At 39.2% G+C, this 22360-nt stretch overlaps 1 protein-coding gene across 29 annotated transcripts in view; it reads right to left on the reverse strand.

The window, feature by feature from the left end:
* Nucleotides 1-22360, reverse strand: part of PARD3 (par-3 family cell polarity regulator) — a 487559-nt gene that overhangs the window by 107985 nt on the left and 357214 nt on the right. For 21 of the 29 annotated variants that reach the window (XM_086863388.1, XM_086863514.1, XM_086863411.1 and 18 more), the window contains one exon: nt 7644-7754. The exons of 7 other annotated variants lie outside the window; for them this stretch is intronic. In XM_086863388.1, coding sequence (XP_086719514.1) covers nt 7644-7754 — 111 coding nt within the window. Of the gene's footprint in view, nt 1-5686; nt 5871-7643; nt 7755-22360 lie in introns of those variants that run through there. One more of the 29 variants, XM_086863552.1, reaches the window with a different exon arrangement.

Consider the following 22360-nt stretch of genomic DNA (forward strand, 5'->3'; position numbering starts at 1 on the left):
AACTGGCCTGAAATCTTTTTTCTGAAGTTCAATATTTGCATGCTTCACTTCTGTATTCTCTTCCAAAAATTACTGCCATTTATTTTTTTTTTTCATATCCTGGACCCTTATCCATCACGTAAAAAACCACTGCCAAAAACAATGCTACAAATCTCAATGAAACTGAGACAAGCAGACCACATCACAAAATAAGTGAGAATGAGAAACATATTGCTCTAATTTTCTGATCACTGAGGAGTTTTTCCTCTGTTACATGATGGGAAGAAGGTGAAAGTTTTAACAGAAAATTTTATAAATTACTTATATTCTGAATGTTTGCAGTAATAATGGTTTTGGAGGTAACACTTTCTCTGAAAGCTGTTAAATGGCATCAAAATACAACAGCAACGAAAGTAAAGGTGAACCTTTGAGTTATTTCAAAAATACAGATATCTCTTAGACAATGTAAGAAACAAAAATCATTTTCTTATCATAGTATGTTGTCTTTTTTCCTTAAAGTAAAATGAAACTGCTCAGTGAAAATATTTTGCTTAAGGGGGAAAAAAGTTGGGGTTTTCCAATAAAAATATTATGGTCTCTCTGGGAAATCTGGAAAGACACCAAGGGTGTCCTGCTGTTCAGCCCCCTACTCCATCTGATACTTTAACAGTTCCAGATGGCCTTTACTACAGGATGACCTTCCCTCTATTCTTTTATTATGACCTTTGGGTCACAAATTATCTATAGGATGCTGCTGTCATTCTGTAAGACACTGCTGTACTCTTTCATCTAAAGAATAAAGATGCTTAACATTAAAACTCATCTTTGTTAGGCTGACCTTCCAATGATGATCAAACCAGACAGTTATTCCAATCAATGTCATTGCTGCAGAAAATATGTTTCATTTTTTGCAACACTGACATTAAGAAACTAAGGCACAGCTTTAAATCAAACCACTTTTGCAATCCGGCTTGGCTAGAGAGCATAGCCTGTTATACTCATATAAATATCCAAAATATTGCTGCAACGCTTCTGATGAGTTACATTGATTAGAAGGATGTGGTGGGTTTGTTTTTTGTAAATTATTGATGTGGTTTTCATCCCAATGTCATTGATAGGAAGTAATAAAACTTTATGTAGGTTTTATAAATTATTTGTCTTTCTCTATCATCACTAACAGAACACATTGAACTTACATAGGAAAATATAATAAATAGTCCCAATGTACTAAATAAAGTAATAAGGTTAATTTCTTTCCTGCTGTCAGTAAATTCATGTTAGCAGTCTCTCGTCAGCTTGACATCAATTAATGATTTTAATTCCAGACTCTTGTCACAGTACTCACCACCCTTTCGTCTAATTAAAATGGATGATGCATGATGAAGGGAAAACACAAGACTTCTGTTCTTGTTGTAACATTTCTATTCATTAGTATACTTTTACAACAAAGGGCTTGTGGCTTTAATGGTACTACAGAAGGATGAAGAAAAGTTTATTACATGTTAGAGATAAAGACCCATATACCCTTAGGAAAATATAATACAGGAAGCATTTTATGGAATAACCAAATCCTTCAAGGAGGGGAAAAAAAATCAGTTTTATTTTAACTATTAATGAGCAGGCAGAATGTTTCCCTCTAAATTTAGGACAAATAATGCGTGAACGACACCCACTCTACTCGCAGCCTTGTTTACACCCGCACGAAAAAAGTGCTGTCAGCCTATTGACTGAGCTCCAAAAGCAACAGCAAATCTGCCAGTGCAGGACAGAGGCGACCCGCCTCCCCGGGCACCGCGACACCGCGCTGCGCCCTCCCGGCCCTGCGCCCTCCCCGCCCTGCGCCGCCGGCATCGCCTGCTCCCGGCGGCCTAAAGCCACAGCCGTGCCGGGCAACCCACAGCCGTGCCGGGCAACCCACAGCCGTGCCGGGCAACCCACAGCCGCGCCGGGCAACCCAGAGCCGTGCCGGGCAACCCACAGCCACGCCAGGCAACCCACAGCCACGCCAGGCAACCCAGAGCCGTGCCGGGCAACCCAGAGCCGTGCCGGGCAACCCAGAGCCGTGCCGGGCAACCCAGAGCCGTGCCGGGCAACCCACAGCCATGCCGGGCAACCCACAGCCATGCCCGGCCGTCCATAGCGCAGAGCCACGCCGGGCAACCCACAGCCATGCCCGACCGCCCACAGCCCACAGCCATGCCAGGCCGCCCACAGCCAAGCCCGGCCGCCCACAGCCCACAGCCAAGCCCGGGCGCCCACAGCCCACAGCCAAGCCCGGCCGCCCAAAGCCCACAGCCAAGCCCGGCCGCCCACAGCCAAGCCCGGGCGCCCAGCAGGGCTGTCCCCAGCTGACACCGGCGCCGGGCGGGGCCGCACCGAGCGGTCCTGGCGGAGCTGGGCCGGGCCGGGCCGGCAGAGCCGAGCCCGCAGCTCCCCCTCCCGGCCCCGCCGCTCCCCAGGCACCTCCCGGCCGGGAACTGGCGGCACTTGGGGCACAGCGACGGCAGAATCACGTAAATGTAGCTCCCTTTGTAACCCAGAGGAACAAAAGGTCACGCTTTCCAAAACAGAACGGGGGGAAACCGGCACAGCAGGTGGTTTCTGGTCCAGACGGGAACTATGCACATACACGTACACGGCGCGGCACCGCTCTGCCGTGTTAAAACTGTCCTCCGGCAAGCACAGCACAGGCTGGGACTGAACAGCTGCCGTGACAGAGCAGAGCGAGCCCCCGGCTCCACAGACCCCCATCTGACCGCTCTATCGCCCTCCCAGCGTCTCCGAAGCCTCTGCCACAGCGCTTCCACCAGTACAACACTTTAATTCTCTCCCAAAAGGTTTCTCCTTATCTCCTCAAGACTGATCCTCCCAACACAGGTGTTTAAGCACTTGATTTTGCATCCATTTCAGTGAAAGTTGAGGAAGAATACAATTCTAAGATTAAAACACTTTTAGGGTAACACAGGGATTTATAGAACATTAGTAAAGCTCTTAAATCAGTGTATTAACCAAACAGAGAAAAGATCCTCTAGACTTTGCTTCCAAGAGGAGAAACTGCCTCTAGAGGCGGATTACAGCATAAGCGCTGTTTGCCCATAGATGGATCATGAACTCTGAATCATGAGATTACATGAGAATTGCAACTTTCATCTTTTAAGCATTATCCAGCAGTGAAGCATGCTGGATTCAGATAATTTCTTATAAACTTCACAAAGAGGTATGTTTAATTCATTCCTCTGTTATCTACTACTCGGGTACAAAGAGTAAAGTTGTTCAGGTCAGGGAGAACTTTCTTTGCTGGAGGAAGTCAGTCCAAGGCTGAAGATCAGCAGCACACATGGTCTTGCCATGCGTGCCAAGAACTGCACATGCCTGTGCTAAAAGAAGGGAAAACCACAGGGAAAGGGTTTGGAAAGGTTTTGGATTTGCTAACAATTTATTCTGTAATGAATACAAAGTTTAAATGGAAAGAAAAAGAATGAAGGAAAAAAGGGAAGAAAAAAAAAAAAAAAAAAAAGGAAATTGAGGGGAAAATGCAAGGGTGTGGAAGAGAGAGAAACAAGAACCTGCTGTTTGGAGGGATGTCTCTCTCCAGCAAGAAATACTAGTAACAACCAGAAGAAAAAAGCAGTAGGTTTTTTTAAACAATTATGTCTTCACATATCCTAAGAAGGAGACTACACTAAAGGGCCTTGAAGAATTCAGAAAACATTTCAGAGCAATCAGGTTGCAGGACATCAATGGACACACTGACCAAATATTGAGCAAACCTACCCTGGAAGACCCTCAAAGACCAGATGTAGAGGGTTTCTAGAATGGAAAGGTCTGTGGGCTTCTAGAGGTTTAGATGCAGCAGCACAGAACAAGGTGACCACCCATATGAACTGATTCTTCTTGGTCACTGACAAAAGTTTCAAAATCTCCTTTTAAGTCTATCCAACATTGCAATGCTTGTGCAAAACTATAAGCAGTTGGAAGCAGCTCTAAAAGCTTAAAATATTCCACACATCTCCAGTCTGCAAAATCCAAAGGATCTTAGGAAATATGCAAACCCCAGGTACATCAGGAGACCCTGGATTTGATAAAAGACCTTCTATAACAAAACCACAAAGGACCTAGGGCTGTTTTCTCAGCCTATCCGTGTGAATGTAGCATCTCAGTGGTACCCACTTTGAGCAGTAAAGTGATAGACAGACAAGATGACCACACAGCAAAGAGGAGCTCCAAATTAGCATATATGTAAAACAGTTGTGATCTGGCACAGGACCAGAAGTAACTGAATTTGGTTCTTATTCAGCTTCCTCAAGACTGTAGTACAGACTCTTAGGAGACTCAAGGCCACAGTCAGAAAACCTATTGCCTCATCTTGCCTCAGGTTTTTGACTGGTGCCACTGCTGGGGAGAACCCTTTCTAACAGCACAGCACAGCCCAGACAGATTTTAAGATCAGTGCTTGGCAGATACTCAAGGATAATGCAAGCAGATTTGTTTTTGTGCAATAAACCAATGTTAAAGCACAGTTACATGGGGCAATGTTCTATGGCCTTGGATGAACTGTTGTTCCAACATTTGGAGGATTTACACATAGCAAGCATTTTACAGAATTTTTGGTAAGACTAGTGGGTGGTCTCCTCAAGAAAACTCCTAATTGTTCCAGTATTCCTTGTAATTGAAAGTTGGATTATTTTCAACTAGATAACTTCATCTTTCATTCAAAATTACTTTAAGATTGTCAGTAAACATGCACCATATACATATATGTATCCAACATAAATAGGATGTATATTAAGAGATTCACAGCTTGAGATACACTCCTTAACCAAAGAATCACAGAATCAAGAAATTATTATTAATAATATATTTATAATATATATATATTTAATAAAGGCCATTTTATTCATTTAATTATGGTAAATTGAAGAGCATTAATTTTCTTATTTGTCTCATAATCCATATGGATGCTAGTTTTAAAGAAAATACTACTGTAAGCACAATACTATTAAAATTAATAATTCCATAAAATTGTGGGCATGATTGATTTCTTAATGGGCTGTTCACTTGTTCTCAGATCCCCCCAAGGATTTTTGCTCCTAGCCTCTCATACATAGTAAATTCATTAAATCCAACCTATTTCCCCAAAGCATTGCATCATTTTAGAGGTATACAGTATCAAATACCAAGTAAAATAGAACAAGTGAATTGCACTGCTAAAAAAATTGAGGAGAAAAAAAACCACAGAAAACAAAGTTAAAATAGCAGCCATTATGAGCCAACACTGACAGTAATATTTTTACTCTGTCTCCTAGTAAGCATTTTGAGGGATTGTTCAGTTAATTTGCAAGAGTACTCTTCATTAACAGCATGTATCTAACATCATTATTTTACAGGATCAAAAGGAAACTCTGCAATCTAGCTGCAAAAATATTTAGTCTCTATGGACTAAATCAACATCTGAATTTTTTAGAAACATAAGGAAGCACCTCACACATTCGGTTGCTATTTTATTATCTTTTATTAGTTGTACATGCGACTGCCCCAAAGAAGTTGCATTCTCTTATAGACATAACACAAAGGAAAGCAAATACACAGGGAAAGAGAGTAATGGGAGGAGAAGGACCCATGTTACTGTAACATCAAGCTGTTATGAAGTTCTGGCACATGCATTTTCTGCAGTTTCAGTGAACACATAAAATTGTTTTTATGACACACGAGGAGTGAGATTCCAGGAAAGATTCAAATTGGTTAGCATAACTTGATGGACAGGGATTAGGATTTGCTCCATGCATTGGGGGCTATACAAATAATTTCATAATTCTACCTTGGTACCCAGCGTGACTATTGCAACCTCTCTTACATCATCACATGGACAGTCTATACTCTGACCATTCTTACTGAGAGAGACAGAGAAACACAGAGAGACAGAGAGAGAGAATGAGAAGAGAGAAAATGTTACTAACTCAGGCGTCAAGTCTTCTTTTTATAAATGTATACAGCTGATTTTTTATGTTACTAAGAAACTGTAAGGGGCAGCTGGGGCTCAGCAGTGTGTGAAGCCAGGGCACAGTGCAGTGCCTGTCTGGCCAACCATCCCCTGCCCTGAGCTGGGCAGAGCAAACGAGGCAGCTTTCCATGGCTCTGCACCCCTGGCATGAGCTCTGCAGCTGCTCCATCCATGTGAAGAGAAGTTGGCTGCACAAACACCCTCATCACTTGTTTCCTTCAATTCCAGCCTTTCTCTTTACCATTTAATCTGCAAGAACTTTACTTTTAAAAACAGGAACAAATTTAATGATCCTGCCTCACTTTTGTTAAAAAAGAGAAAATAAAAAAAAATCAGGCTAGCAAAAAACATGCAGGCACTATAATCCAGCCACCTTCTACAATCAGAATGGATGGACAAAGACAAGAATACATTTTTACATCAATTTATGATAATATATCTGCTAAAGAGTAAAAAAAAAATCCCATGGTATAATCTAAATAGATGGTCACAAATTATAAAGTTTCTGGAGTTTAACAAGTTAAACCAATAAACACACACTCCCAGCCTGCCTTTACTGTGAATCACTCAACCCTAAAAGAACTGAAAGCAAATCATTTTAGGTATAACTGAGGAGTCTACACAAGAGTTACTGTGGCTTTCTATTCTGCTGATCTGTTAATGATGAAGCCACCATTCATGAACTTTTGTTCTTATCTGCAGAAGACTAAGGTGCATAGAGATAATGGTTAAAGACATCATTATGACCGATTAGTGATATCTCATCTAAGGACAAAAAAGTTTCTCCATCTATCCTAAAGGTATGGCTGTGCTATAGCATGATTTTTAGATAAATAATTCTAATGCATAGTTCACTTTCACTGCTAAGTGTGTCTGAATCTATTTACCATTCAGTAATCAAACTTTGTAAAGTTTGTCTCCTTACTGATGTCTGCTCCAAGAGGCTGTCTCTCCACTCACATTTCCCAGTATAAGTTAACTGATAACCTAAGCTTCTCAAGATTTTGACTAAATTGATCTGAAAGACACCAGAGTCTAGACCCCAAATATCTAGGACTACAAGAGACAGGATGGAAAGTAGACTGGAAATATTAAGAAGAGCATATGACATATATATTATATAATTTTTTAATGTTAAGGGAAGCTGTCAAGGAAAAATAGAGGTACTCACCACTCATTTTTACAATTAGCAGTTTAATATACATATCATTCCATAAACAGACTGCATGGCACATAAATAGACTGGACTCCAGTGACAAATATACTAGTAAGTATAATTTTTAGGCTTCTTCTAAATTTATCAATGAAAAATCTAGATATGCAAAACTCTGAAGAAAAATACAAAACATACTTCATTCTATATAAATATTTGTTTTCTGAAAATGTCAGTAAAATCAGTTATAGAATATATAGAGAAAGCATTTCATTTTATTATTTCAGTCTCCTCAATAAGAAAGGGAGCTCTGTGTCTATAAAAGATGCTTAACACAGCCAAAGGAGCTGTTCATACTAATGTCCAAAATAAATCCAGCTTTGTCTTGTTATTTGAAGTATATAAACATATCAATATGTGGAAAATTTCATCAGTGAAAATTGAACTTCAGTTATTTAATTTAAAAAGCAAACTCTCTCTATCAAGGTTTAAGCAAATACTGAAGTCTACCTCTCCTGTTCTTGCTTCATTCGTATTCTCTCCTCTTCTGAAGAAAGAGCTTCCTGCACTTTTATTTTACCAGTTTTCTCACTCTTGTCATCTTTGCGATGTTTCCCAAACCTGTTAATAACACACAAAAAAAGAATCTAACTTGTGACATGAACAAAACTGTATTTTCCTTCTTCCATGACAAAGAGAGCTCTCCAAGAAGGACTGCTGGGAAACCAAGAAGGGAAAGTGCAAAGACCTCAGAATCTCAATTTTTAGTATTTTCAGGCTGCTTCTGGGTTGGTTGTGGTTTTTTAACACAAAGTGGTTTTTTTTAATTTTTATTTTCATTTCACTCCTCTTAAAAGTTTATAGAATTCCTCATTAGAGAATAGAACGAACAAAAAATAATAATTGGGACCACATTTCTCTTTTGTGGCAGGGTTTTGGGGCCACTATTCTCAAACAGACAGTCAAACAGTGTTTTAGAGTACTATCTGTGCCCAAAGACACAGCCCAGGTTTGCATTAAGCAAAGGCTTCCCCAGGGACACGTGGGGAGAGAGGGAACTGCAGGTCCGGCAGCTCCCGGGGCAGCACCGCCCCCCACACCCCTCCAGGGCCATTTCACCACACAGGGGACACCATTCAAAATTGCCAATTTATTCTTTTTTAGCACCAGGGGTTCTTAGTTAAACTTTATTACTCATGACTCCTTCCCCAGGGGTGTTCCAGTGTAGGAGGGACAGAGCTGTCTGGGCTGCCCTAGACAAAGACTGGTGCTGCCAACCCTGACTTTGCCCTCTTCACATCTCCTCTTCCCCTCTAAAGGCTACATTTCAAATATATTAGGTTTCTTCCATATCTGCACATTCAACTGTTTTCTTTACACTTTCAGGGAGTGAAGAATTTGGAATTTGAGATACTCAGTTATTATTAGGACAAAATTATTCATATTTCTTAAGACATTTCTGACCTATTCTGGAAGGAATGACTTTCATATAGAGTAAACCAAACAAACACTTTAATATAACCTTTAAATAGATCTAAACTTTAGATGGAAGTTTTCTATTTAAAGCAGAAGGGCTAACGCGTATCTGTTAAACAGTATATATACCAATTAAATGTGGCATCATTTATCACACCAAAAGCAGTAAGAATTTTACTTTTTTTATACCAAAGGCTTATCTGAGAGCTGACTGACACTGGCACTTCACATTCAGGTTCACATCAAAAGTGTAATTAAAGCACTTTACAATCAAACATGTCTAGCAATTGTGCTGACAGGACACCACAAATGCTCATGGACAGTGAAATAAACCACAGAGTTCTTAAAGCTTCCTTCAGACCTGTTAATATCTTTAAAATATTTAGAGTTTACCAGGCATTTAAAATATTTTCCCACTTGTTCCTTTTTTTCTAGGACAAAGCCATTGTGTGGGTTGAAGACATACCACACAGCAACCATGCAGAATGATTGATTTCCGGCCATTCAATCAACAGATATTATTTATATTGTGTAATCATGTTTATGGCTCTTAGAGCAGCTCTTTAAAACCAAAACACAAAAATACAGCGTAGGAGCATGTACATAAACTTTCAAGTGTGTGCCCATTCTTCACACAGATTGCTCATTTCCAAAGTAATTCAGGCATCTGAAAACTAAATCTGTTTATTAATAACCACCTGATAGGGTATAGGCAGAGGACATGATAGGGTTAAAAAATGCAAAATAGGGTGTAAAGTTAAAGTGTCTGATTTTATACTGTTATATATAAAACTGACATAAATTCAAACTGAATTTAAATTCATAAAACTGAAATTAAATTCAAAACACCAAAATGTATCTTTTAAAACACCCACCTATTTATTAGAGTAATCAAAATCATACAAAGTATTTACATATATGGCACGAGAGATTCAAATCAAGTTCTGGATGATGCAAACAAGACAAAAGAGATTGTTTAATTTAAAATAGCCCTAAAACCTCAAAGAGGAGTTTTGGCAGAAAAACAGTGGAACTGAGCCACTCTACCCTGAATCACAGGGAGTGCCTGAGGTGGCAGCATGGGTCTGACTGACAGAACATGCAGAGCTGTGAGGAGACAAGCAACATATGTGGCACTCTAGCACAGCATCTCTGGGATGCTCACATTTGCTTCAGTCTCCTGTCCTTCCTCAACCCATTTAAAAATGTCAGGCAATGCGAAGGAATCAAATTCTGGAGTACCCAGTTTATTTTTGAAAAAGAAATCACGGTTTAAAAAAATGGCGGGGGGGAAGAAAAAAATTGAATTAGTTATTGTCCATTAGGTTTTGGCAGCAAAACAGAATTTCTGCCACCATAAATCAATTCATTAAAAGTATGAACAGATATATAGTGAAATCAATGCCTTATTAAAAAAACAAAGTACACAGAAATTTTCTATTAATCCTTATAAGCAATCTAGTAAATGTCTGGTCAGGCTGCATGATTGTGAGGAGAGTGTTTCTAACATTAACATGTAATGCAAACCTAGCAGAATTCAATGGTTTGAATTTGCAGATCCAACCACGCAAGTCCAGAGCACACAGAGCTCATGTGCATTCCCACAGAGGCACAGGTGGGCACCACACATGGAGCACTTGGAGCAGCACCAGGGCTCAGTTTGCTTTGAGTCACGAGCAAGTTGCAGCAACAACCCTTCTTCTCTTTCAGGGTTTTCTTCCAACCGTCCGGGAATTAATGTTCCTTCTGTCCCCGAGGACCATCCTGATAAAAGTCTCTGGAAGACAGCTCTGGTTCTTTCCCAGGCATTTCAGAGGATGGCCATATTTTTCCCACTCTGACTGGAGACTTCCCAGTGCCCATCTCTGACAAGCTCAGTGGTCATCCCAGCAGTGGACAGCCTGGCAGGGTATGAACCATGGTGGTCTTGCACAGGTGCGTTCTCTGGACTTTGTCACCCGCAGAAGTGATCTATCTGCCATAATCACCACTGCCTGTAACAAGTTCAGCAACATTAACTGCACTGTCCCTACACTGGAACCCAGAAAAGCAAACACCATCCTCCCCCCTCCCTGATTGTTTCATGTTCATTGCCTCCATGTTTCTAGCTCAATGCACAGTTGTGTTAATTGTGGCTAAACAATCATAAAGCTTTGAGAAGACGCTAAGACAGCATCTCAAGAAGACACCGAGAGAGCCACCAAGCACTTGAGAAAGGTGCTGAAAAAAACTCTGATGGAGATACATTTTTACACCGCCACACACCTCCTTTATTTCTATAGGGGCAGTCAACTCTCCCCACTACAAACATAATTCTAAGTCTTTGGTAAGATTATTCTTGCTAGTAATAACCGTGTTTTTTATTTACTGCTATTAAAAGTGTTTGCTTCATGAAGTATGATTTACAGTCATAATGAAACCCACAGCCCAAATCAGCATCCTCTCCACCAAATTTATAGCAGACATTTATAAACTATTTATTTAACAGTCAGATTCAAGCTAAGTTTAACTACGGAAATGCAACATCCAGCAATGCTAAGGCACACCATTAAAGCCAGCTGTTAAAACTCTGTCAACTGTACTGTGGTGTGACTACACTGGTGTCAAGATACTGAAAATCACCTGTCCTAATTTCTTCAGGTAGATGTTTCCTACTTATATAAACAATGTTTTCTTTTCATTAATATTAACCGAAAAAAGACACAGAAATAAGACTATTCAGATCACTGAAATTCAAACAGTCTATGTAATATCCCTTTGAAACACCAAATACACATCCCACAGTGTCTCTCTGTGCACTGTCTCCACAGGCAGAGGTAAAGCCCTTTCTGCTGTTTGGTGGCCCTTGTTTAGTTGTGTGAGTCAAAAGTCTGGATCAGGCTCCTGGAATTACTCCTGGCATGTACAACACCCTGAATTGAACGCATTGGCTCAACACACAGATCTGGCTTACCTATATGAAAGTTTCACCTCCTTTCAAGTGCGATTTGTCTAGTCCCTGACTTGCCCCATGAACATTTTGTGTTTGACACCTTCCCTGCAAGCCACCAGGCTTCATCATTGTGAGTCTTACCTCTTTACTGCTCAGGTACTCAAGAGGAAGGAGAGGTGGAATTAGGATGTGCATCCCATATATGACCCATGGCAAATTTGGAATCTTACTGCTTCTAATACTATTTTTTCCATAATCCATATATTGAAAGGCCTGGCACACCCACGTAATAAGTTCTCCCTCTGAAGTGACTGCTCACTTACTGAGAACAGCCTAAGACTGAAACTTGCAAAGTGGAATCAAAGGTATCTCCTTTGTAAGGCAGAAATCATCATCAATTTGTGCTGTGTCAGAGAGACTCTAGACTTCTGCAAGGCCTTGAGGACACAGGCAAGTGCTGTGATCCCGGCCCTCGCTGCTCCCTCCCCAGAGGCAGGAGCAGTTCTCTGCTGCGTGCAGCTGGTTAAGAGTGCCTCAAGCACTTGGTGATTTTCAGGCGCTTGTCTGAACCTGAGATGGTCTCATTCTCACTGCTGGGGGGCTGGCTGCTGGGATACTTGTTGCAGCTCTTACAAATGCAAATGAAATGACAACTTTCCTTCTGATACAGACATGAAAACTCCATCGCTCAGCATCTGTGCACAGCAATGCTCCTTGCATTAGTGAAAATGAGGACAGTGCTTAAAACAAAGCTAGAAACTACTAACTTTGGAATTAAAACCCAAAAACGTTCAGAAAAGGAGCATCTATGGCACTGATGTTCAGACAGTCTTGAGAATCTAATCCCAAGCTCTTTTCTTTTGCAAGGTCTGGTGCTGACAATTTGACTGTGAGCTATAAAAGCCCAGCCTAAATCACTGCACAAAATACCAATGCACAGACACAAGCTACTACATGACATGCAACCAAATCTCACACACTGCTGCCTCCCCAAGCTACCATATTCATGAGGAGAACAGTTCTGGTGCTGAAGCTTGAGCTGCACCAGCTAGTCTGAAGCACCTACAGCCACAGAAGCACAACACTGACCTGAACACCACTTTCCTCAATCTCAATTCTTAGAAGCAGAGCACAGATTATTTTATCTCAGAGCAGAAAATAAAAGAGAAAAAAAGGAATGCACATTTTCCTCCAATTCTCAAGTTGTAAAAAAGTTACCATTCTGTTCATACATATCCTTTCCCAGATACAGTTTAATACTTCTTTGATGACATGAACTGTATTGTTACAGAATGATCTCTTCATAATACTAACAATGTTTACTTCATGTAACAGCTTGTTTATTCAATAGCTCTCGCATTTAAATTCTGTTATGAAAAGTATAGCTAAAAAGTTTAATTTTATTTTGTAGCTGCACAAGCAAAGAAAAAATTTCTATGACTTATTGAAATACAGGTTGTAAATTAAAAATACCCTGTCTGTCCAAGAGTGTGAGAAATTGATGAAAGAGAGCAGCTGAAATTTTGTTCACTCTAATTGCCAAGATACTCCAGAGTTCTACTTATTTTATATCTTCTTAATTCTCCTTTTACATTAAGGGTTGGAGAAAGTTTCAAGGTAAGTGTAAATGCTCAAAGTCATATTCACAGATCCACAGACTTAATATCCTCAAATTCAGCCAACAACAGGAATCCCAGTAAGTGAATAAATTAAAAATTGTAAGAGGACCATCTTTTAAATGTATAATCTCTAGTGCATAACAGCCAAGTCACATCAGAGGAAAGGACCACCCTCAGACCACATGATATTTGTTTGTCACATTATTATTAATGAGAAGATGAGAACACAGACCTGTAAACTCGACCCTCAAATAGGAAATCTCATGAACTTTGGATAATCTAATCAAACCAAAATGAATACACAAACCTCTGTGTCAGCTGGCTCACTTTCAAGCTTACTTGCTTGAATGACTGTCACCATTAGGAGGTGGCCTAATCCAAAGTCTATCACACTAACCAGAGAGGCACTGACTAACAGGTGCCTTCAGTGGCTTTGGGCCAGTGCATCAGAGCAACTGAACAGTATGAGGCTCAACAGAGAAGACAGCATAGAAGAACATCTAAAGAACTGGCTCAAGCTACAACACGATGCCATATATATAAAAAAATATGTGAAATGTACATAAAGTACAGATGAAGACATAAAGAACATGCAAATGATCTTGCATAAATAGATATAAATACAGATAGAACATGCGAAGCAAGAAGGATGCCTGAGTAACAACAGAAATTCCACATTTACAAGTTATCTCAAAAATAGATTCAGTTTAAAAGAATATATATCAGCATCCTTGATACAACAAAAATAATATTCGCATAATCTGCTAAATGGATTTTACTCTGATGCGTTACTGATGAGATCATTGTAGTCTGCCAAATCATCCACATATTTCATTAGAATAAAGAGCTACAGAAGAAACATGCATTAGTTGATTAATGAAAAAAACACAAAAATTGATTGAGACAGAAGTTCAGTAGCATTATGTTCCTTAATAGAAAAAAGACCATCATTAAAAATTAACAATTGGTAAGTGTCTTGAGCTATTTTGTCAGTGTTTTCTAGCTTCAAGGCATGCTCTTTTTCCCATAGTAACAAACAGTATTCAGACACACACACATAACCTAAATACTGCTTGAATGATTTTGCAATAATTTCTTTTTCATCCTGCTGCACCAGCAAAATCATAAGATCTATACTGCAGCATATTATTGGGATACACAAAACCATTCTGTTGCTGAAAAAAAAAAACAACACAAAAACAAAGATTTAACATAGCACACAAACAAAAGCCACCCTCCTTAGTGATGACCTGAAGGTTTAGAAGCCTTCCATTCCAAGCAAAATTGTGCAAGTGCTTTTTTTTTAAAAACATGTCTTTAAATGTAAACATTTACATATCAGCAATGGAATTTTAGATATAGCCTGTTATCACATGTTATCACTAACCAAATTAGCAGATCCAATTCTACTTGTTGGGAGGGAGTGGAATGACTGCTGGAGTGACTCAGCAGCAGCAGCACTGTCCTGAGATGACACAAAAGCACTGATGTGCAGGCACCTTGGTGCAGGAGATTGTGGGCATAATTAAAACAGACACTGATAACTTCATTTTTTCCATGGATTTCCTTGCCTATGTTAAAACTGATAAAGCAGCAATCCTTCTGATGCAACATTCAGCAGAGGATCCCTGCCAGGAGGGCTCCTGGAGCACTCTGCTGTCACAAACCAAGAAAAGCACATTACAAAAGGTCACACTTAACTCCTGAAAATGAAGAATACTCTAAAAAAGTACACCTGTACTTCTTCAGGCCAGTGAGGTTTGCCTTCAAGAAATAAGGAAACGTGCTGAGCCACAAACACAGAAATTTAAAGCACTAGAACCAAAGTGGATATTACTGCAAAGTATCAGCCCTTTGAAGTGCCCATCTTGGGCCTGAATACTCTAAAGCATGTGAAGGTCTTCTGTGTTTTATTCACGCATTTTCTCGCAGCAGCCTCTGTATCACTTTCCACACACTAAAAAGCCATTTTTCAGCCCCGTTCAAGGGGGTGTTCTAGTACATCTCACCAAAGTTTACTCAAAAAGAACAGACAGGACAGCGCATTTATCTCAACACTTCGTGTACAACAGCACCGGTGATTCCCACAACAACTTCCTGGAAAGAAGTGGAAACAACATATGTGATCCATAACTGCTTCCAGCCAGTGAAACGTAATCTGCCTGTCTTTGTGAGCCAGTATCCCAACTTCAAAGAAAATGGGTAAGATGCCAAACTAGAGACATGTCATGAGGCTTCATTCAATTATTTTCATAAACAGTTTTGATAACATTTCCTGAAAGGCATGACACAACAGGCAGAATATTATTCACACCAAGTCGCTCTCTTTTCACAACTTAAGCATTTGTAATATTTACTTCCAGCATAAAATGGTGGAACTTTTAAAAACAGATTTCTTTTATGGAAAGACCATCTGTTTGCAAATTTCTAAACAGAAGATAATCTTCTTGCATTGCTACTCGTGATTGCCTGAAGCTAGTTGGAGCCATGGACAACTCTAATAAATAAATGAAATAATAAATAAAGCACAAGAAAAGCCCTAACAACTACTTCAAACTACGGTAGTTGAAATGTAGGCTGAGAAGTTCAAAGAAAGTACGAAAAACTTTACAATTATACTATTGGAAAGAAAGCAGCAAGATAGCAGAGATGTCCAAATCTACTCAAGTAAGCAATACCACAGCATAGTAAAAGTCACCATAAATAATTCATATTCATGGTGGTCAGACAAAAACTGTTAGACTGGGGATTGTGGCATCCCTGAAGGAGTCAGGAATATCAAAAAAATCTTCTGCTTAAGTATAATTTTGTTAACAGTCATCAGTGATGGGAGCAACCACAGAAGCAGTACATGACATTTTAATGGACATTTCATAACAGTCTAAGCATTTTAAAATTTGTGACCGAATTCTTTAATGGTGTGCATGTATTCAAAAAAGAGAGTAGTTATTGACCACAGTTACTTGGCCCAATCTTAAATTTGATACACTACTACAAGTGTGCTACTTGTCACTGAAGAAAGTAGCTCATACATGCAACCCAGCCAAGCTAATTCAGTCTTTTTATAGAATATATATATTAATATGTATTTTATAAATATATCATCTCAATCAGCAACATATACTTTTATATTGTGATTTAATATACTTAGAAATTCTCCTTTCACCCCTCTCACACAGAATGCTCTTCAAGACGGCAGTGCCCTGTTCTAAAATGCAGTTCTGGACAGTAAGATACTAAACAGTAACTGAAAGACTGTAAATATAAATTGCAAAAACAAAATAAAGCCTCACTTACAGAGTAAAGAGCAGATTCCTGAAAAAGCCTGAGTGAAAGCCTGCAGTATGTTAACTCCCAGACTGCATACATAAAAACACACATAACAACTCTCTGCTTTGCAATACATAGTATCATACATAGGGATAACAAAAAATTCCTGCAGCCACTATTAACAAGTTCCTAACAACCGAAAGTACAGTGTAGTCACTCTTCTATAACATAAGCAATTTTTCTGTGAAGAAGTAAAATCCTACATCCCTACTGGGTGCCAGGTTCAGCCCCATCTCTGGCTCATACTGTGCCAAACAGGTGACACCACCTTACCCCAGCGTTCCCACCTGCCCACAGCTGCCCTGCAGCCACGCAGAAGCTGGGCAACCTCTGCCGTTGCATTTGTCACACTCCACAGAGGGGTTTAAAAATTGTGGACCCATTTAGGTATGAACAATACTACATTGTATGCCTCTAATTACCAGTGTCCACTAAGGATCCTTAGAGACAGCGTTTAAACCGTGGCTACTCAGCAACGCGTTCTCTCCACAACTATACTTCTAATTCCTGCTCTGTTCATTTTAATGCATTATTGTTTCCAAATACAATGCTTCAAATTGCAAATTATGTCTGGCTCAAGGGCTGATTATGAGAAACACTAGCACTTCTGCCTCTGTGTGAATAACTCTGATAATAATGAGTGATTGACTGAGCTCCAAGAAGTCCAAATGATGAGAAGGGTCAATTTGAACATTTTTATTAGCTTCTTTTGTTAAACCTAACACTTTGCCAGGCCAGAGACAAATACTGCATCTGGTTACCATGATTTTTTGAAACCCTACAGAAGTACAATTTAGAAAATGGGTACTGGTCTAAAGGCAGACCTTATAAGAAATGGTAATGAAACATAAAAACCCACCCATTTTACTGGCACTCAAGAGATGGTAAAAAAAAAAAAAAAAAGAGAATAAAAAGTTGCAAAGGAAATTTGCTTCAAGACTTTCCTTCCAGAAAAGGAAAAAAAGTCCCTCAGTAATGCTAAGAAGCATCACAGCTCTATTTAGCATCCAAAACGCTTTGCTTAATAGGCCTGCCTTAGGTAAACATGAGCTACAACATGAAAATCACTAAAAATGCTCACTAAGCACATGCAACAGCAGAGAAATTAGGACAGAAATGTAATACACAAGCTAGTTAGACCAGGAAATTGCAGTAACATTATTCCAAGAGCTTAAGTCTTGCACTCGTGCAATTACCCTGTGTAAAATCAGCAAAAGTTAACATAGACACACAAAAAGTTAATCAAAATAGTTGCAGTTCATCTGGAACCTTCCAAAGATTATATTTTCCCTAAAGATCTCATTACCTAGAAATGTTAATATGTCAGTCAGCACTTTTTCTGTCAGTTACCAGAGATCTTTGTTGATACACAACTCCTAGAAAATAACCTCTACTGGCTAAATTAAGCAATAAGTGATGCCTCTGTATCTTTAGCCTCTCATTCACATATTTACACTTACAGGAGGAAGAGAAGCAACAGACAATTTCCAGCAGAAGACCACAGTCAACACTGTAGGATCTGTGGGACAAGTCTAAACAAAATATTTCAGAAACCAAACAAGTGTGCAGCTGTCATTCTCTTCTCAGAGGATGCCAACAACACCAAAAAGCAAAAATCACCTCACTGAGCCCTAGCACCCTAATGCTGATGGCTTTAGGTTCAGTGGTCTCCTGTCTCATTCCGGGTATCACAATGCCACTAAAATCTCCTTGTGGCAAGTTCAGTTCTATAACCAAATCAATAATACCAACAGGACACCTTTACAAGCTACCCTAGAACACAATTCATTTAAGTGCCCTTGAAGTGTTCAAGACCAGGTTGGATGGGATTTTGAGCAACCTGATCTAGTGGAAGATATGGCCACTCAGTAGGGGTTAGAACTAGATGGTCTTCAAGTTCCAACTCAAACCATTCTGTGATTCCATGAACTTACATTATCATAAAAAGCAGGGAGCAAAAAATAACAGGCACATTATTTTGAAAGTTTGCTACAAGATAAGGCTATGGCACAGGGACTTAGCCTGAACCAAGGCTCTGGGTAATAAATATTAATATGCCACTGCTGGCTTCACATACGTCTGTCTCTTCTACCAGCTGATATTCTGCCCTGCAGCAGAAAAATTTAGTTTGCACATGCTGTATCTTCTGGGTGGAAAATGAAGAGCAAGAATTGCACTGCAGCAGCTGCACCAGAACAAACCATCTCTGGAGCAGATGCAATAGGACTCAGGTGGATCATTGCTGGGACAGCAGTCTGACAGCGCATCCCTGCAGCAGCTGCTTCCAGGGCTTGCCCAGAGCTACCTGGAGCCCTGGAGATGCCTGGCATCCTGTAGCTGCCAGTAGTCAGAGCTTGAGCTGTCTTCATGGTAACTGCAGTTGAATTAACTGTATCAATTATGATTTATGCTGCTATTATTTTAGGGCCAATCTGTGAGCTGAGATTTTTTTCAGATTCAAAATATGTACAAAGCAGGACTTACTCAGGATTAGTTACAGGCACAAGATGCGAGGTGGTGAGTTGAGTTTGTTTGGGGTGGGGGGATGGTTTTTTATTTTAGTTTGGTTTTGGGAGGGGTTTTTGTTGGTTTGGTTTGTTTTGTTTATTTTGAATTGTTTTGTTTGGGGTTTTTTGGTGGATTTTTTTGTTGTTGTTCCAGCCACCATATAAATAAGCTCCTAGCACAGAAAGTCTAAGACCTGGACCAGCCTCATGCACACTGACATTTTTGTTCTCATTTCTACATGCTCAGGCACTATAGAAAGCAAATGACTAGGCCTGTATTTATTTAGAAATCCAGACAGATGATGTTTAAAATAAACCCAGACTTGACTTCAAAGATATCCGGCTCTTGAGATGTTCTTCTTGTTCTTCTTCAAATGATAACAGCTCTGCTCACACTCAGTGCTGCACACAGTATACAGCAATCTTCTTTAGAATATGTAGACTAAAATAAATCTTGAAAAAAACCCCCAACAATTAAAATGGCACTGATTCTTCACATTTCCTTTAACTTACACAAGCAGTTTTCTTCCTTTGGGGTTATAAAAGGCAAACAGAACTAGCAAATATTTGGAGCTCTACAGATGATACCAGGACTCCTAATGGTTACAGATTATAATATTGTTGGTATCATTATCGACTCAGCAACATCAGAAAAACTAAATACTTTAATTGTCACACTACATCTGAAACTCCTGCTTGTGCCAGCATGTTGTGCTCTGAATTTCAGGATTTTGGCACTATGTGTTAAAGACAACGATAGCATCTATAACAACATTGTGAAATATTTGAGATTTATTTGTGGTATGCTGCTGTTGAAAGGTGTAATAGCAGTTCAACTTGCATACTAAACACCTGGTGTTGAATATGCTAGAGGCACTTACAATCGGTATAAAAATATCCTTATATTATTGTAGTACTAAAACTTGCTGATAAAGATAAGATTCTAGATACATTTTTGTAATTTAATCTTCTTTTTCAGATCTTTTAAAGCTAATCCATAAACTTTGACACTGATTAGACATTTTTTTACCAAGAATTACTTAAAACAGCATAGTATGAAAGAGAAATTACATATATTTTCAGTGATTCATGTATCCAGCATCCATCCAGCATTCATCTACCTTCAAACTAAACAGCATTATCTAGGAGCTCTAGCACATGTTTTCAGCACTCATTTATTTCATATTTATACAATACTGGAAAAAACACATCAAAACCCTAGACCTGGAGATATTAGCATGGACCAGTTACTATCCTATTTTTAAAATGAGAAAATAGTTCCTCTTGAAAGTTTAAACAGCTTGCCAAACTCCAGGAGTTTTTTGTATTGCAACCACAAAAAACATTAGGACTAACTATGCAGATTTCATTGACAAATCTAAATCTATGAAGCTAATAGTCAGTTAACACTGACTGAAGCAGTTATTTATAACAGAGAATTTCTCTACCAATACAGCATTTCCAACATACTTTCAACACAAAATACAAACTCTTTAAAACAGCCATATCAGTAGTATGCTGTTACATTTATTGAAATTAGTGAAGTTCACCACGTAGTTTCATGAAACTATACTACGTTCTTTTTCCTTTTTGGACTAGGAGTTACAAGACTGATAGCAACAAAGTCCTGAAAAAAGTGTTAGCATTTGTAGAAACTAAGAATTTATCTTCTGCAAAAGCAAACATTTCAAAATTTACTGTTAACCACATCATCAGCTAGACCAAACATACACTGTAAAACTAGTTCTTGAACTCATTCCAGCAGGGTCTATTTTATAAACATCTACAGCCCTTTCTGGCACTTCTGCTTATTGTAAGTTTGCACAGAAGTGGTAAAATTTAATACGTGGTGGAACACTACATTAACTACTGAAATGTTATTGCACATCAAAAAGGTTTACTGCTACTTTGTAAACATGCTTACCTGAGTGCCATAAAATGCTGACATAATGAGACAGATCTATTGCAGTGCACTGCAATCAGGTCTAAGCACTTGAAACGCAAAAGCAGCTCCTCGATAGAGAAGTCATTTACACAATCTCTAAAAGACATTTTTGTATATGGCACACTTCAAATTTTGTAGTATTTCAGAATTAGGTAAATATACCCCAAATTTTCAATAACAGGACAAATTGCCAGGAACACAATATGCACGCACACTGTGTTTCACTGTGTTTTCACTTCAGCACAAAGGAACTGTCTCAAGAAACCCCTGAGCTACAGATCACTGAAAGTCTGGAAGACCTAGGAAGAACTGTATATGGTCACCCAGTTCTGGTATCCCACCCTTGGGAGTTACTACTGCTCAGTGTCAAAGTACTGGGAAACAGGGACTTCCTGGGTATCATTTAACTCAAGTGTGACCAAATTCTTATGCTCTTACATTAAATCCTAAGTAATCAACCAAACATGAGTGGAATTAAAAATAACCATTTCTTCCCCTCCAAAAGCAAAATAAACTTCCTCCTTTTATGACTGGCTGTACTACAAATGCCTGAGGTTTTACTTAATATATGTACTTTGGGATGAAAATGAAAAGTATAACTAGTAACACAACACTAAGTTTAGATATTTAAAAAAAAATAGGTGGCATTTTCTGGTGTAGCATGAAATAAAAAGGAAGACTTCTGTGAACTGCTTCTTCCCCAGTTCCACAGAAAATAATCACCCTTTCTAACTCAGTGGCTAAAACACTATTACCACATCAGCCAATCAGCTCAGTATAATAATAGTTGCCAGTCCAAGAGAATTTACAGTAAGATGCTTGGAAGCACAATGAAAAAAAGTCTCTTTATAGATAAGTTCTTCCTTAACACTTAGCATGTCATGAATGTCATGTGTCTCAAATACAGGCTCAGGTATGTTACTTCCTATACTCTTGGGGTCCTGTGAGAGCAGCAGTCCCTGAAAGTAACAGCATATCACAAAGGTCCTTTAAAATGTCAAATTTTTGCATGAAAATCTTATTGTACATCCACATGTTCTTGATTCATGAGAAGGATAAGTACATGCTGATTGATTCACATCTTTTGTACCAGCAATTATTCAGTGTCTCTTCTTCCTATCTTACCAAGGACAAATACTTTTCACCAGGAGAGTGGTTAAGCATTGGATTAGGCTGCTGAGAGAGGTTGGCGACTCTCCATCCTTGGAGATATCTGAAACTAAACTGGGCATGACACTCAGATGATGAAAAGTTAAAGCTGCGCTGCTGTGAGTAGGAGCTGAACCAAGCAGAAAACATTTTTTGCCCAAATCACTAAGAGTGCAGTATTTTGAATATCTCTTCAGTTTCTCCTAATTATTGTTTTTTCCTCCAGAAGTCATCAACAGATTCAAAGTGGGGGAAATTGTCACTGTGTT

Source organism: Cyanistes caeruleus, chromosome 1 (genome assembly GCF_971803275.1).
Source record: "Cyanistes caeruleus chromosome 1, bCyaCae1.hap1.1, whole genome shotgun sequence".
Taxonomy (NCBI): Eukaryota; Metazoa; Chordata; class Aves; order Passeriformes; family Paridae; genus Cyanistes; species Cyanistes caeruleus.